The following is a 16,666-nucleotide window of genomic DNA, read 5'->3' as shown; positions in this document are numbered from 1 at the left end:
TTAGGAATAAAAGATCTTGGGGGGCTTCCCTGGTGGCGCAGTGGTTGAGAGTCCGCCTGCCGATGCAGGGGACACGGGTTCATGCCCTGGTCCGGGAGGATCCCACATGCCGCGGAGCGGCTAGGCCCGTGGGCCATGGCCGCTGAGCCTGCGTGTCCGGAGCCTGTGCTCCGCAGCGGGAGAGGCCGCAACAGTGAGAGGCCCACATACCACAAAAAAAAAAAAAAACAAAACTTGGACTCTCCTCTACAGTGTTTCCTGTGTGGTCTCTTGTATGAGTTGTCACAAATTTAACTCTCCAATACTGAGTTTAGCTGTGGGGCTGCTGAGGCAGTGTGGAACTAAGTGGATGAGCTGCTAGAGTCTTACTTGTTCCTTTAGCACTTTTTCCTTAGCAGTCATGGAGAACATGAGTGTGCCATCTCATTTCTGGGGGTTGCTAGATAATCTTCAGTTTTCTTTCCCTTAAGCGCATTTAACTTTATAATGGTAAATTAGCTTTAGAGTTCATATTTTTCAATTTCTAGTCATTTGGTGCTCTTGTTTTAGACTTCCTTTCCTCTGATATACCTTTTTTCTTTGATTTTCTTTTTTGAAGTGGGTACTCCAGTTCTACACAACTCCTGTTGAGGCTGTTGGCACTAATAAGTAGTGATGTCAGAATCTAGTTTGTTTCTCTGTAAATGGAATATGAGATATTGACTCATTCCATGCCATCCTTGGGCCATTATTTTAGAATGGAAGGGAAAATTTCCTACATTTGAAGGTATCCATTATTTCCTTCTCTCTAGTTCTAATTGACTTCTCTATAAGGAGTGGGAATTGAAGGGAGTTTCATTGGTTCCATCATCATATATTATTTACCTTTTACAAAACACTTTGCAAAACAAAGTGCTTTACGTCTATTTTATTATTTATTCTTCACACAAGCCCTGTGGGACAACATAGTCCTAAAGATAGGAAGGCTGAAACTGTGGTGGATAAAAAGAAGAGCTTGGGACTTCCCTGGTGCTGCAGTGGTTAAGAATCCTCCTGCCAATGCAGGGGACACAGGTTTGATCCCTGGTCCGGGAAGATCCCACATGCCGCAGGGCAACTTAGCCTGTGCACCACAACTACTGAGCCCGTGCTCTAGAGCCTATGAGCTGCCACTACTGAGCCCACACGCCTAGAGCCCGTGCTCCGCAACAAGAGAAGCCACCGCAGTGAGAAGCCTGTGCACCGCAACAAAGAGTAGCCCCCACGCTCAGCAGCGAAGACCCAGCACAACTCCCCCCCCCCAAAAAAAAAGCTTACCCTGCCTTTACTGTCCTTTAGTGGAAATGTAGCAAATCTTGTGGCAAAGCTGGAATAGGACTTGTTGGTAACTGAATTCACATCCATGTTATGACCCTCTGTTGCCTCACTATCCTAAGAAACTGAATGTCAGTCCTGTGCTAGAATAAAAAAATGAATCAGAGCCAGACCCTGCTCTTTGTTCTTTCTGATTCTGAATGACAGATACCTTACCTGTTCCTTCCTGGGTAGGTATATTAGGACTTGAAAGGAAACTGTTGTTGGCTGCAGTGAGACTTATTTCCCATTTTACCCATAGGTAGCCTTTGTCTTTACTGAAGGCTTATTGCTTTTCACAGGTGGTGGAAGACTCCCTAGGTGACATGTGTGCCATAATTGGATATTTTCCCCAAGGACAACTAACAAATATGTCATGTGGGCTGAAGCACCACTCAGGGTCCCCTGGCCTTATTCGTAGGGAAAGACATTATTCTTGAAGGTTTGGTCTGAGCTGTCTATAACAATCATACTGTACTGTCATAAACCTTAACTTGAAACTTTTCTTTAGCTTGTTCAATTTGCATAAAGTAATGAATAAATGAATATACTGTGCTTAGGATGATGTTCCTAAACCTAGAGTGATGATCATTTTTAAAATATTTATTAAATATTGGACATGTCAAATGAACAAAGCGTGGGTTCTTGCCCCCAGGCAACTTACAATCTGGTCCACAGAAACAGCTACAATAACGGTCTGAAGAAGGATCTGATATAAAATATTTAGAGCCTGGCTTGGCTGAGTCCTTTAGATCTTTTTGTGAAATGATTGGCTATGGCTAAATATACAGTTTACAGATGAGGAATAACTTTTTCCTTATGCCATGTTGTAGGAGTACCGTGTCAACTAGTACATGTGTATATTTTACGAAAATATATTTCTGTAGTAATAAGAGCACAATTGCTTTTATAGAATGCTCTCTCACTCCATTTTATGATCTTAGTGGTCCCAAGAAGTGTGTGTCTGGTTTTGTTTTGTTTTTTAATAAATAGGGGAACTGAAGCATGAAGAATTAACGTGATTTGCTCAGAATCATACTTGCAGTTGTTTAGCATGCCATAAATAAAAATTAGGACTCATGATCTTTTTCCTTTAGCTAAAGTTCTAGATAAATTTTGTCAGTTTGCTTACTGTATTAGTTGCTTACATTTACATGACAAACTCAGTAGCTTAAAATAAAACCCACTTATTAGCTCACAGTTCCGTTGGTCAGAAGTCCAGCAAGGATAGTTTGGCTGGGTTCTCAGAGTATCACAGGGCTGAAATCAAGGTGTCAGCTGGGCCTTTTCTCATCTGTAGGTGCTGGAGGAAAACCTTCCAAGTGCATTCAAGTTGGAAGAATTCAGCCTCTTGCAGTTGTAGCACTGAGGTCCCTGTTTCTTTGCTGGCTCTCAGCTCCTAGATGCTGCCTGTAATCCCTGCCATTTGGCTTATTTTATGCTGAAGCCAGAAATGGCATGTTGGATCCTTGTGTTTCTGACCTCTTACCCTAGGTTTAAAGGGCTTGTGTGATTGGGTCAGACCCACATGGATAATTTCCCCTTCTTAAAAGTCAGTTGTGCTAAATAATATAACCTAATCACAAGAGTGATATCCTATAATATTTACAGTCCTGGTGATTATACAGCGTATGTACGTCAGGCTGGGAATCTTGGGGGACGTCCTAGAATTCTACCTACCACACTAAATATTTCCCTCACGCTGAATTAGCCCATGAGCAAGTGTGGATGTCAGAAGAGGGAGAGGTGGGAATTGAGTATATTGAGGCAGTGAATTGCATTGTGATTATAGGTGTTATGAGAAAAACCTGGGCCTCCTAGAATCATCACAGAGCAGGGGCCAAGTGGCATTCACCTGTGGTGTTCTCCCTTAGCCGAGAGTTCAGATATAGTTGTCCCCTATTAGTTAGCCTGAACAAAATCTTTAGAAAGTACCGAAATATGGGCTTGCTCTAATAGGTTTATATTACCCGTATGCTAGCCACATGGTTCATGAGGTAAAAGTCCATGATTAACTGTTCCTGTGAAGCACATTGGTAGGAATTAGAAACACTTTTTGCTGTGTAAAGTACTCTGTGATCAGAGTAATGGTTAATCATATTCTCTTATTAGATCTCTCCTAACCTCTCTTCTGCTAAGGACACTACCTAATTACTTTTTGTTAGGCTACATGAGTATCCTGTTCCAAGAGACTGTCTTTAATTGTCTGAGAATCCTATGCCCTTTTTGTCACTAGATGGAAAAGTTAAAGATTCAGGGAATTGGGTAGAAGTGAGTCAGTGCCTTGGATGAATTTTCTTATATCCTTGAATTTATAATAAGACCAGTTCTGTTACTAGGCAAACAGAGGGAACCTCTGTCCAAAACGTCTGCCAAGTTTAGTCCGATCGGCCCACTTTTAAAAAGCTGAAGTGCTAATAGATGCAGCCACCACCACCACAACAAATCCAGCTATGGAAAAGGAGTTTTAGATTTCATTTGCATTTATTATGATAATAATTGATCAGAGTATGTTTCAGACTCATTCGGTCATAAATTTATTTTAATTAGCTTGGCCTCATAGGGCATACCTTGGGAGATTGACTTTAATTTTTGGTTTCTTAGAGAAACCAAACTGTAAAGTCTCTAGGAAGTTTCTTATTTCCTGTAGATGGTAACCAAAAGATTTATCTTACCACATATTACATTAGGATGTGGTGACTGAATCAGCGCTTTGAATTACACTCTGGAAGGAGAGCGAAGGGACAGCTTTTCATTTTTATGTTGATTGATGGTCTTAATGCAGAGCAGTGCCCAGCCAAGTATATTTATTCTGATGCTATTACTTTTGATGCAGTGTACCTTTGAGCAATTTGTGTTAATTTAAGTAAGATTTGATAATACTGAGAATCTTTTAGAGGAAATGAATCTTATTTTAATAAATGCAGTTTTGTTAAGCTCTTTTCCTGTACCAGCTAATGACCTTCAGAAATTTATTTACCCATCCAATTCTATTGAATAAAAAATTCCTATAGAATAAATGTTTTTCTGCCCCTTTAAAAAATATTTTGTGCTTCTATCTATAATTGTTTGCATATAACTGAAAGATTATTATAAAAATTGAGTAAGAAGCAAAAATCTAGACTATATTTAAATGACGATATTGCCACCCTGAGGAGGAGGCTCCCAAGTGTTGGAGTCATAGTCTGACTTTAGATTCTCTGCGTGTTTACAAGGGCTCCTTCTGAGGGTATCCGTGGGTTAAGCCATGAGGAATGTAGGGGATCACCACAAAGATCCTGGAATCTTTGTCCTAGGGATTTCTTTTACCTCTTTCATGTGTTAGATCTCCTGTTTCCTGTATTTCAGGTCTTTAACTTTCTTGGTTTGCTCCCTCATTTTGGTGGAGCGTATCCTACAATTGCTTCCTAAGGTGCACGGGGATAAATTTTTTGAAAGCTTCAATGTCTGAAAATATCTATTTTGAACTCACATTTGATGAGTAATTTGGTTGGGTATAGAATTCTAAGTTAGAAGTTTTTTTCTTTTTTTTTCAGATTTTATAAAGGCCTTTTTTCATTGTTTAGCTTTTTGTATGTAGTTTAAAAAATTCAAAGCTTCTCTGATTCCTTTGTATATGACCAGTTTTCCTCCCTTCTTCCCCACCCCCACTTGACCCAGCCGCACTGCATGGCATGCGGGATCTTAGTTCCCTGACCAGGGATTGAACCTGCTCCCCCAGCAGTGAAATTTCGGAGTCTTAACCACTGGACCGCCAGGGAAGTCCCCCTTCTTTCAAACTGTAGGATTTTCTTTGTTTTCCCAGTGTTTTGGAATTTCACCATGATAATACCTTTGTGTGGTGATCTGTTTTTGTCTTTTGTGATGGGAACTTATCCTTCAGTACTGGAAAATTTTTTAAAAAATTGACCTATAGTTGATTTACAATGTTGTTAGTTTCTGCTATACCCCAAAGTGATTCAGATATACATATGTATACATCTTTTTTATATTCTTTTCCTTTATGGTTTATCACAGGATTTTTTTTTTTTTTTTTTTTTTTGGCTGTGTCGGGTCTTCGTTGCTGCGCGCAGGCTTTCTCTAGTTGTGGCGAGCGGGGGCTACTCTTACTTGTAATGCACAGGCTTCTCATGGCGGTGGCTTCTCTTGTTGCAGAGCATGGGCTCTAGGTGCATGGGCTTCAGTAGTTGTGGCTTGCGGGGTCTGGAGTGCAGGCTCAGTAGTTGTGGTGCATAGGCTTAGTTGCTCCACGGCAAGTGGGATCTTCCCGGACCAGGGCTCGAACCCGTGTCCCTTGAATTGGCAGGCTGATTCTTAACCACTGCGCCACCAGGGAAGTCCCTATCACAGGATATTGAATATAGTTCCCTGTGCTATGTGGTAAGACCTTGTTAAAGTTTATCCATTTTAGATATAATAGTTTGCATCTGCTAACCCCAGCCTCCCAATCCATCACTCCCCCACCCCCCTCCTTGGCAACCACAAGTCTGTTCCCTGTGTCTATGAGTTTGTTTCTATTTCATAGATAGGTTCATTTGTGCCATATTTTGTTTATTTTTATTTTTTTAATTTAAAAAATTATTATTTTATTTATTTATTTTTGGCTGCGTCGTGTCTTCGTTGCTGTGTGCGGGCTTTCTCTAGTTGCGGCGAATGGGAGCTAGTCTTCGTTGCGGTGCGCGGGCTTCTCATTGCGGTGGCTTCTCTTGTTGCGGAGCACGGTCTCTAGGCGCTTGGGCTCAGTAGTTGTGGCTCGTGGGCTCTAGAGTGCAGGCTCAGTTGTGGCGCACGGGCTTAGTTGCTCCGCGGCATGTGGGATCTTCCCGGACCAGGGATCAAACCTGTGTCCCCTGCATTGGCAGGAGGATTCCTAACCACTGCACCACCAGGGAAGCCCTGTGCCATATTTTAGATGCCACATATAAGTGATATCATATGGTATATGTCTTTCTCTTTCTGACTTACTTCACTTAGTATGATAATCTCTCAGTACATCCACGTTGCTGCAAATGGCATTATTTCATTCTTTCTTATGGCTGCGTAGTATTCCATTGTATATATAAACCACGTCTTCTTTATCCACTCACCTGTTTATGGACATTTAGGTTGTTTCCATGTCTTGGCTATTGTGAATAGTGCTGCTGTGAACATAGGGTTGCATGTATCTTTTAAAATTATAGTTTTTTTCTGGATATATGCCCAGGAGTGAGATTGCTGGATCATATGGCGACTCTATTTTTAGTCTTTTGAGGAACCTCCATACTGTTTTCCAGAGTGGCTGCACCAACTTACATTCAGTACTGGGAAATATTCTTGAATTATTTCTTTGATAGCTTCCTCCTCTGTTCTCCTGTTATTTGGATATTGGACCTCCCAAACTGATCTAATTTTCTTATCTTTACTCTCTTATTTTTCCATCTCTGTCTTTTTGCTCTAATTTTGGGAGATATCCTCAAATTCTTATCTTCCAGCCCTTCTATTGAGTTTTCTCTTGAGTTTCTGTTCTCATGTGTTCAGTTTCTCAGGGTTCTTTTTCCTCTGAATGTTTCTTTTTAAAATGGCGTTATAGGGACTTCCCTGGCGGTCCAGTGGTTAAGACTCTGCACTTCCACTGCAGGGGGCGTGGGTTTGATCCCTGGTCGGGGGACTAAGATAATGCATGCCGCACAGCATGGCCAAAACTTTAAAAAAAACAATTTAAAAAAATGGCATTATGTTCTCCCGTGTGGATATTAATTTTTTTTCCTAATCTTTCTTTTTCTTGCATAGTCTCTGTATAATGAGTTGCTTTTTCCCCCTCTCTTATTAGGATTTTTCCTCATGTGTTTGATAATCCTTGGTTGTCTGTTAATGTTTAAAAATGAGGGGCTAAAAAACTCATTGGTAACTCTGGATGCATGGGTAGGGTTTGTTAGCTGTGCAGTTTATTGTAGGCTAGCCCTGTCCAATAGAAATATAATCTGAATCACATATGTAATTTTAGATTTTCTAGTAGCCACAGAAAAAGATAGAAAGAAAAAAGTGAAAAGAAACATGTGAAATTAACTTTAATAATACAATTTTTAATCCAGCATATCTAAAACATTATTTTAACATGTAATAGGTATAACAATTATTACCTTCTGTTTTTTATATGAAGTTATTGAACTCCAGTTTTTATTTTACATTTATAGCACATCTCAATTTGGATGCTAAATTTTCATGAAGATACTTGATGTGTATTTAGATTTGAAAAAATTTACAGGTGAAAGGTAGATTCACATACCTAGCGTGTTCCAAACATATTGATACTTAAGTTTAACAATAACAATAAAATATTAGCTTTTAATTTCGATAAAATTAAATAAAATGAAAAATTCCTTTTTCAGTTGCACTAGGCACATTAGAAGTGCTTAATAGTTACCTGTGTCTGGTAGCCACCATATTGGATGGCACGGTTCATCTGCTTGGACTATGTCAGTAGCTTAATGTTGTTTTTCAGTTCCCCAGAGAAGGCTCTTCCAACCTTCTGCCTCAAGGGTAAGGGTTTTGGGGTGCTGGGGTCCTCAGAAACTAGAAGGGGGAAGGTGCTGGGTGTCTCAGCTTATAGTATGCATAGATTATTACTCTTCTTTTTGGTATAGGATCTCTGCCCACAACTGTGCCTGGCATCCCCTGATCCAGAGATCTGTGTTTTACCCTCTTCTAAGAATAAATTTCCAGACTTCTGCTGGAGTAAGGGAGGGTAGTCTCCCAATGGCATGGGGGGAGGGGTGTTGGGGGGGTAACGGAGACTCTACCTGTCCAGCTGCTTCTTAAGCAGCTTTCAAACCAATCTTATTTTTGGGCCTCCCCCTCCCTCCAACTGCCCATTTCTATAGGTACCTGGTGCTGCTAATTCCTGAGCCTGTTGAGGATCCTGAAGTACAATTTGGATTGGTCATTAGCTTTTCCTATGGCAGGTTTAGGACTCAGTTTTCTTAGGTCTGTTGGGTCTTAGTCCCAGCTTCAAAAGGTGATTGCAATTACGCTTTTCTTGTTCTTCCCAACCTTGTAGGCTCCTTCCCTCTGTCATTTTTTCTTTCTAAAAATTCCTTTTCTGTAGATTTAGAAGGGTTTCAAAAAGCGGGGAAATTTGATTCAGTCTACCGTCTTTTATCTGGAAGTTCCTATTAATCTGTATTCATGAGCAGATTTTGATATGCTAAAAAATTTCATTCCGTATTTATGCTTCCTTCAGTATCTATATTTGTAGTTAAAGGTTTTAGTATAGTTTTAGTGGAAGACTCAGTAGGAGGGACAGGACGATGAAGTATTTAGTGAAGATAAGTAAGGGTTTATAGTTTGGGGGCAGAAAATAATTGATAGCAAACAAGGAGAAAGGTGAGTGTAGAAGCATTTAGAAAGAAGTAGGTGGGATCATTAGAGACCGTGTTTAAAAGCTTGAACCTCTGGGGCATAAGGCATAAATATAGCTCCAGTAGCATTTATCTTCAGGGTCTCCACTATTTTTAGTCCTTCTTACTTTTCATGAGCTAGGAACCTCTTGTTGCGTATCTCAGAGAATCCACAAAACAGTTAATGGTACAGTTAAAAAAAAAACAACAAACAAAGCTGTTTGTAAACTGTATGTTCAAGATCTGTAAGGAAAGCACACATAGTATTAAATAAGTAAATTAATACACCCTCAGTATACTGTAGCAGCAGGTTCCATTTCAGTAATGGAATTGAGCTTGCTGTTTGGGTGTTCTGTTGGGTTCTGAAACAGAATTTTGCCTGTAGCACTGTGATTCACTTTGCTGGTAGATGCTGCCCTCTGTTGGAGTAGTTGAGGAAATGCATGGATCATTTTTACTGTCCTTACTCAAATTGAGCACTAAAGCATGGATAATTTTTTTAAGGAATGAATCTGTTTCTAATGATGCACCAAGGAAAGCAAGGGAGACTGGTTTCTTCCTTCTTAAGAAAAGAGATGTTTACTTTTGTATGTAAAGGCAACAGTTAGTGGGCATTAAATGGGAACAAGACAAGAATCTGGAGAATGCAAATATTTAGGGCTTTGGAATCTGGAGACCAGAGTTCCATACCCAGCTTGCCCTTATTCATGTGACCTCAGTGATTTACTCCACCTGTCTGGGCTTCAGTTTCTTCACTAATGCAGTGAAGAGGTGGAATAGATTTGAGGGCTTTTGCAGGGATTGGTATTTTAGGAGAGCAGCCCCAGATTATGGTATTTGTTCATAGGAGATATAATGACTAAGTCTTAGGCTCTACCCTGAAGGAACTTAGTCTGGAAATGGCTAGAGGAGGCAATCAAAAGAGAGTTGTAATCCACTTCTAGTGCTGTGAGACAGGAAAGTACCTATTTCTATATACACACAAGGAGAGGTACCCATCCAATTAGAGGAGGTATCATCCTGTAGGACCTGTTGGAGCTAGCCTTGAAAGCACAGTCTAGTCTGAGGGAAACAGCAGCCTAGAGAAAGTCTTGGGTTGTGAGACAGCAAGATCTGTTTGTGGACCTGCAAGCTAGTTAGGATGCCCAGAACACAGAGTTTGAAATGGAGGGTTTGTTGCGAGATGAGTCAAGGGAGAGAAGCCAGAAGTGTCATATGCCATGCTAAGGAATTTGGATCTTAACCTGAGGGCAGTAGGGAACTATTGCAGGGTTTTAAATGGGAAATAACATGGACAGCTTGGCATTTTAGAACGATTACTCTTGGGTATAGTATATAGAATGGATTTTGTGTTGGGCAGATGGGATTGAAGGCAAGGAGATCAGTTAGGAGGCTATTACAGTAAATCAAACAGGAGATCATAGTGGCGTGAACTTCAGTAGTGGGGTTGGAGGGAAGAGAAATAAGAGTCTGCAGACAGAACAAGTTGCTGGTTTGTTGTTCTTTAACTTAACCTGCAGCTGAAATTGATTCATTAGACCCAGGTTCTGTTACCTACGTTATATCCATCCCAGAATTGTTTGGGTTGTTGCTTGGTTCTGAGGGAACATTTTGAGTTTGGAGGACAAGGTTCTGGAAGCACTTGCTCTAGGAGCAAATAAGTTTAACCTTCGCAATGGCAACCTAACTATAAACATTCATCCTTTTTGTGGCTTGTTTCACCTCTGTGTGTCAGGTGACGGTGGTGACAAAAGGAACTGTGAGTCTCCTTGGGTGTTGCTGTCTCTGCTTCATCATCCTTCTGCCTTTGCTGCCCTTCTGCCTTTACTTTGTGTAAACAGCACACACAAAGTAACTTTAGATTCCATTGACACTGAGCAAGGATCGTATGGTTTCGGGTGAGTGATTAGCATTCCATCAGTAGAAGGTTGACCTCCTCTGGACCGTGGAGGGCAAAGTTAAGATTCACAGGTCACACTGGATTTAACCGAACTCTGACATGGGGCACATGAACATAAGGACATAGATTTTTCTCGTCTGTAAAAAGGTTGGTAAAGTAGCTTTGTGGCAGTGTCAGAAATAGTTTTTCATTAGTTGAGAAAAGTTCATCAAGAGGCATTTACTATACTCTTCTAAGGACATTAGCAAAAATAGATATGGTTTAAAACTAAGTATTAGAATGAAGAATTCCTGCTTTCCTGGAATACCTGCTTGTTCAGATTTTTTGGGGTAAAGTGTAGCACATATACAGAAGAGAATATAAAACATACAGAATAATTATAAACAGAACATCCATGTAACCATCATCCATATCAAGAAATAGAATATTATTGTAAGTACCCCCGAAGCCCCCTGTCCCCTTCTGCAGTCATTACTCTTCCACCCACTTCAGGTAACCACTGTTTTGCCATTTGTGGTAATCATTCCCTTTATAATTGTACATCCTAAATAATATAATTTAGTCTTGCATGTTTTTAATCTCAGTGTAAAAGAAATAATACATTCACTTTTATGTTTGTGAGTAGCTGTAAGTTCATTCACTTTCTTTGTGTAATTGTTTTCCACTCTACCATTATACGAGTTTATCCATTCTATTCTTGATAGCTATTTGGATTGTTCTCTGTTTTATTGATAGATATTACACTGTTGCTGTGAACATTCTTGTTATACACAACCTGCTACATATGTGCAAGTTTCTGAAGGGTAGATTTATAGGAACTGATATGTTGAGTTGTAATATATCTGCATATTTTAACTTTACTAGATCATGCCATACTGTTTTCCAAAGTGGCCATAGCAATTTACATTCACACCAACAGTGTGTGAGAGCTCCCGCTGCTCTGTGACTAGACAGACACACATGAAAATTTTTGCCAGTCTTGAGTGTGAAATGATACCTCGTTGTGGTTTTAGTTTGCATTTCCTTGTTTACTAATGCAGTTGAACACATTTCATAGGTTTATCAGTCATCCCATTTAGAGTTTTTTCAGTTCTCCACCTTTTTTTCCCCAAAGGGTTATTATATTTTAGTGACCTTAAAACTCCTGCCCCTTACCTAAGGGAATGTGCTAAGGAATAGTCTGGCAGAAATCTAGCATGTGGGAAGGAGCCTATATCCTTTCAACTTATTTTCTCCTCTTTTTTTCCCCAACCCATCTGGTATTTGGGAGGTTTCCTGGCATTTCACTGATCTCTCTTCCCTTTCTTCTCCCTCGTTTTTCCTGTTCCTAGACTCTGAAGCGGCTCATGGCAGATGAGGTAAGGAAATTTTGTTCAGCATGTGCATGGCTCACTTCCTACACTATGACATTTACCAGTTGCAATAACTTTGACTTTCTATAACTTATAAATGTGATATGGGTTCTATTCTCAGGTCATCCCAAAGCTTTTTCCTAACTCTTTGCTCTGTTTGACCCATTGCATGCATTTCCCTGGCACATTCATTGGCTTCCAAGGTTAGGCATGTTCTTTAAACTCCAAGCTGACTTGCTGTCTGGATGTCACTCTGATCACTTGAAGCCCCGGAATGCTTGCAGATATTTACTGCTATTTTCAACAGGTAGTGCCGACAAGCTGCCGCTTATCGGTAGCTCCTTTTGAATCGAACAGCTGTCCTTGCAGTTTGAGGAGTGGTTCATAAGCATTTGGTTGACAGAGAGATGACATATATACCCCTGAAGTAGATTACATTCTTTGCAAAGGGGATTTTGGAGAATATGTACTGAACTTTTGCTGCTTACATAACACAGGTGCTGTGGAGCGTACAGAAGAAAGAAAAAGGAATGGTTCCTGGTTTTAAGGCGTTTCCTTGTTTCTTGTATATGACGTATATCTATTAAAATCTATGGTCACACTTACCTCTTGAAGGGAGAGATCCTCTGAGGGCCTGGCCATATTTATTATTGGATAGCTAGAGGGAAACAAAAGGCATTTTACTGAGCACTCTGCACATGAGGTGCTGTCAGTTCTGTGCTGCTAGACGGCTTAGAAATGACAGGGGAGCTAAAGAGCAAAGTTTTCTCTTTTTAGAGAGTTTCCAGTTCTTAATACTTCATTCCTCTTATCTTTGGATGAAGGTGAGAGTACAGAGTCCGTGTAGTAAATTAGATACAAGGAAGACTGGTTTCTCTTTTTCATGTCAGAAGAGCCTTGAACTGGCCACAAACCAGAGGAGCCATGCACGTATAAGAAGTTAGAGGCTATTTGATGTGTGCTTTGTTGTGTAAACGAAAATGGATCACTGCTAATACTTTTTTTTTCTTTCTCAGCTGGAGAGATTTACCAGCATGAGAATTAAGAAGGAGAAAGAAAAGCCTAATTCTGCTCATAGAAATTCTTCTGCATCATATGGGGATGATCCCACTGCACAGTCATTGCAGGATGTTTCAGATGAGCAAGTTCTAGTACTCTTTGAACAGATGCTGGTAAGTTTCCCACGCCAAAGCATTGCTTCTTCTTGAAAATGCTTTTACGAGCATGATGGGCCCTTTTTTGTGTACAGTCCCCCTTAACTATCCTTTAATTACAAAAAATTCCAGGCTTAACAGAGAACTTCTTAATAGCAGTCCCATTAATGAAGGGACTACATATACAAGCGCCAGTCCGTAAGATTGGAATCTATGAATTAGGCTTGGAAATATCTGATCACTGACCACCTTGTTAATGTCCTGCAGCCCAGCAGCACTTTAGCCACAAAGATATAAAATGAGTGGGACAGCTCTTGTGGTAGTGTGATGACCACCTTTGGGTTAGCCAGAGTAGATAAAGTTTTAAAACATTCACAGCAAAATCTATATGAAGAAGAAGCTGAGTGACTTCCCTGGTGGCGCAGGGAATCCGCCTGCCAATGCAGGGGACACGGGTTCGATCCCTGGTCTGGAAAGATCCCACATGCTGCCAAGCAACTAAGCCTGTGCGCCATAACTACTGAGCCTGCGCTCTAGAGCCCGTGAGCCACAGTGCTGAGCCCGCGTGCCACAACTACTGAAGCCCGTGAGCCTAGAGCCCGTGCTCCACAACAAGAGAAGCCACCGCAATGAGAAGCCTGTGCACCACAACGAAGAGTAGCTGCCGCTCGCCACAACTAGAGAAAGCTCACGCGCAACAATGAAGACCCAACCCGGCCAAAAATAAATAAATAAAAGGAAGGGAGGGAGGGAGGGAAAGAAGAAGCTGAGGAATAGAAAGGCATCGTTTGCCCAAGATCTTCTACTTAGTGGTGAATCTGGAAAGAGAGTTCTGATGTTACAATCACTAGAAGACCTTTAAAGGTTGGGGCTGAGGTCAGTTCAATAATGAGCTGTGCATGGATGTGACTGACTTTGCTGTCTTCAGTGAGGACCATTGCGTGGGGAGGACACTGAGTGAATGTCCACTAGTGCTAAGTCTTGGAAAGTTTTGAGTACATGCTTATAAGGTTTCATAAGACCTATATATTAACTTGGATTTATGATCTCAGATTCAATTAGAGATTAGTGGCAGGCCTAACTTAATTAAAAGCATGCGCTTAAAACCCTTCAAACTGAGGCCTGGTACCTGTGGTAGTCACCACTCAACCAGTACTACTATTATTACCTTTCCTTGAAGCTTTCAGTTTGTCTCATAATAATCCAAGTGTGTTAAGAGTCCAAGAGTATGATCTATCAAGACAGTCTCTTGGCCTTGGATTGCAAATTTAAATGTCTTTAGGGCCAAGGGAGGAAGCATAAATAAGTTAAGCAGGCTACATAGAAGATGATAAAAAGGAGAAGGGACTGCAGTAAAATGAAGGACTTTTGGCATTTTTGATAAACTCCAACCACGATTCAGTTCCAGTAGGTTTTGTAGCATTCCAGTTGGGAATGCTAGCCCAGTAGTGCCAGATATTTCTGTTTTTCAAAAGAAACCAGAAATCTCTATTTTTTTAAAAAAACAAAAATTGTTTTTTAAAAAACAAATATCATAGCCAGCATTCAGATTTCCTGAATTAGGTCATTTTTAGAAAAACAATTTGTTTGTTCAAATCACAGTTCCAGGTAAGGTCCATTGTGATATTCTACTAAGTTTCATTTGAACTATAGGTTTTCCTCCCTCTCTTTAATCCTTGCTCTTGTTATAAAAAAAATATGTTGAAGAAACTCTTTGACCTGTAGAGTTTTCCATAATCTTAAATTTGCTGATCGCATCCCTTGGCGCTATAAATTCATATTTTTATATGAAGTCTCTCAAATTTAAAATGTTGAGCTAGCCAGACAAAACATAGTTTATCTTTGGGTCTGATTCAACCTGAGGGCCAGTATTTTGCAACTTCCTTGTTCAATTTATCTGTAAAAGGAGGAAGAAAACACCAGGAATTGAGTCAGAAAGAAGTCAAATTATTACTGTGACAATTTGGTGGTGGTGATTCCTTCACACATCACACACAAACACACACATGGGGAAGAAATTGAATATATCCTTTTTTTTCTCCTATACTTTCCCCGTTTCAAATAATATTCTGGACTTGTTAGGGTTACACTTGTGCTCACAAAAATAGGAGGCTCAGACACATGGTTATATATGTAACAGGGTCAAGCAGAGCCTTTCCCCCAATGACACACTCCAGGTTATGTCTGTTGAGGGAATTTGTCACAGTTTCCAGTTCTTTCTTCATGGGAAAGGAGTTTGTACAGGGACTTAGTTAACCAGGGGTAATGGGTGTTTAGGCCCTAGAGTGGTGCAGATTTTGCTGCTGTTTGCATGATGCCAGTCATCCAGTGCTTCAGTCTGAAGAGATTATTAAGGTCCATCCTAAGTGCAGAAAATACTACGTTTACTTTTCTTTCAATAATGCAAAATAAGTTTTCCCTCTATATTGAGAGTCCACTTTTGTTAGGGAAAAATTTAGTGTATGTGTATAAAAATGTCTGTTGGGATTTATAATAAAATGTTAACCATATTTATCCCTAAGGAATTCCCATCATCTATAATAGCTTAAGTCTCTAAGGATCAGGAAAATTTATTTATTCAATAAGCATTTAGTGTGTTCATCTCTTTACTAAGTATACTAAACATTAAACACTGAAAACTTGTAAGGAATTCAAGGCAATTTTTCCCCCTTTTTTCCTCCCATTTCTAGTTGGATATGAACCTGAATGAGGAAAAACAGCAACCTTTGAGGGAGAAGGACATTATCATCAAGAGAGAGATGGTGTCCCAGTACTTGCACACCTCCAAGGCTGTGAGTCCTGGGGCAGATACCCACGATGTGGGAGACTGTGCCCTTATCTTGGACCTGTTTGTTTTGCTACTTTTATAGAACTTTTCATGTCCACATCAGTTTTATTTCATTCTTTTATATAAACCTACTCATTTTTTACTCTCATTTGAGTTACTTTTCTTACATACTTTTGCCTGATTCGATCTTCATGAAGTATGTATGGGTAATGGGAAGGAAATTCTGAGTCTCACATAGTTTGGTGGTATATATATATTGTTTAAACTGTATTAACTAATTCTGGTCCAATTTATGACTGAGTCCAGTGTTTACTAATCTCTGTATGCTCCTTTCCAGGGCATGAGTCAAAAGGAGAGCTCTAGGTCAGCTATGATGTACATTCAGGAGCTGAGGTCGGGCTTGCGGGATGTGCCTCTGCTCAGCTGCCTGGAGTCCCTTCGTGTCTCCCTCAACAACAACCCTGTCAGGTGAGGATTCTGAGGTAGTAACAGGAGTGAGAGCCCAGTGTTGGAGCTCACTGGTGGGGATTAAAGATCAAAGGAGTCAGGGAAGTATGAGACTGTTTTGGATTGGAAGTAAAGAGTTGCCAGGATATACTTTGTTTTGGTGGATATTTATTGATTTGATTTGATATTGCATCGTCTTTGTCTCTTCCTTACAGTTGGGTGCAAACATTTGGTGCTGAGGGCCTGGCTTCCTTATTGGACATCCTTAAACGACTTCATGATGAGAAAGAGGAGACTGCTGGGTGAGGACTTCCGAG

At 40.3% G+C, this 16,666-nt stretch overlaps 1 protein-coding gene across 1 annotated transcript in view; it reads left to right on the top strand.

Moving 5' to 3' along the window:
• Nucleotides 1-16,655, top strand: part of LOC114892139 (protein diaphanous homolog 1-like) — a 30,974-nt gene extending 14,319 nt beyond the window's left edge. Inside the window, exons 2-6 of the mRNA XM_029216822.1 lie at nt 11,940-11,966; nt 12,977-13,132; nt 15,805-15,906; nt 16,240-16,370; nt 16,565-16,655. Coding sequence (XP_029072655.1) covers nt 11,940-11,966; nt 12,977-13,132; nt 15,805-15,906; nt 16,240-16,370; nt 16,565-16,655 — 507 coding nt within the window. The remainder of the gene's footprint in view (nt 1-11,939; nt 11,967-12,976; nt 13,133-15,804; nt 15,907-16,239; nt 16,371-16,564) is intronic.
• Nucleotides 16,656-16,666: the final 11 nt, after the last annotated feature.

Source organism: Monodon monoceros, unplaced genomic scaffold (genome assembly GCF_005190385.1).
Source record: "Monodon monoceros isolate NGI ecotype Baffin Bay Population unplaced genomic scaffold, NGI_Narwhal_1 Super_Scaffold_12, whole genome shotgun sequence".
Taxonomy (NCBI): Eukaryota; Metazoa; Chordata; class Mammalia; order Artiodactyla; family Monodontidae; genus Monodon; species Monodon monoceros.
This window is presented reverse-complemented; position numbering and strand designations above follow the sequence as displayed.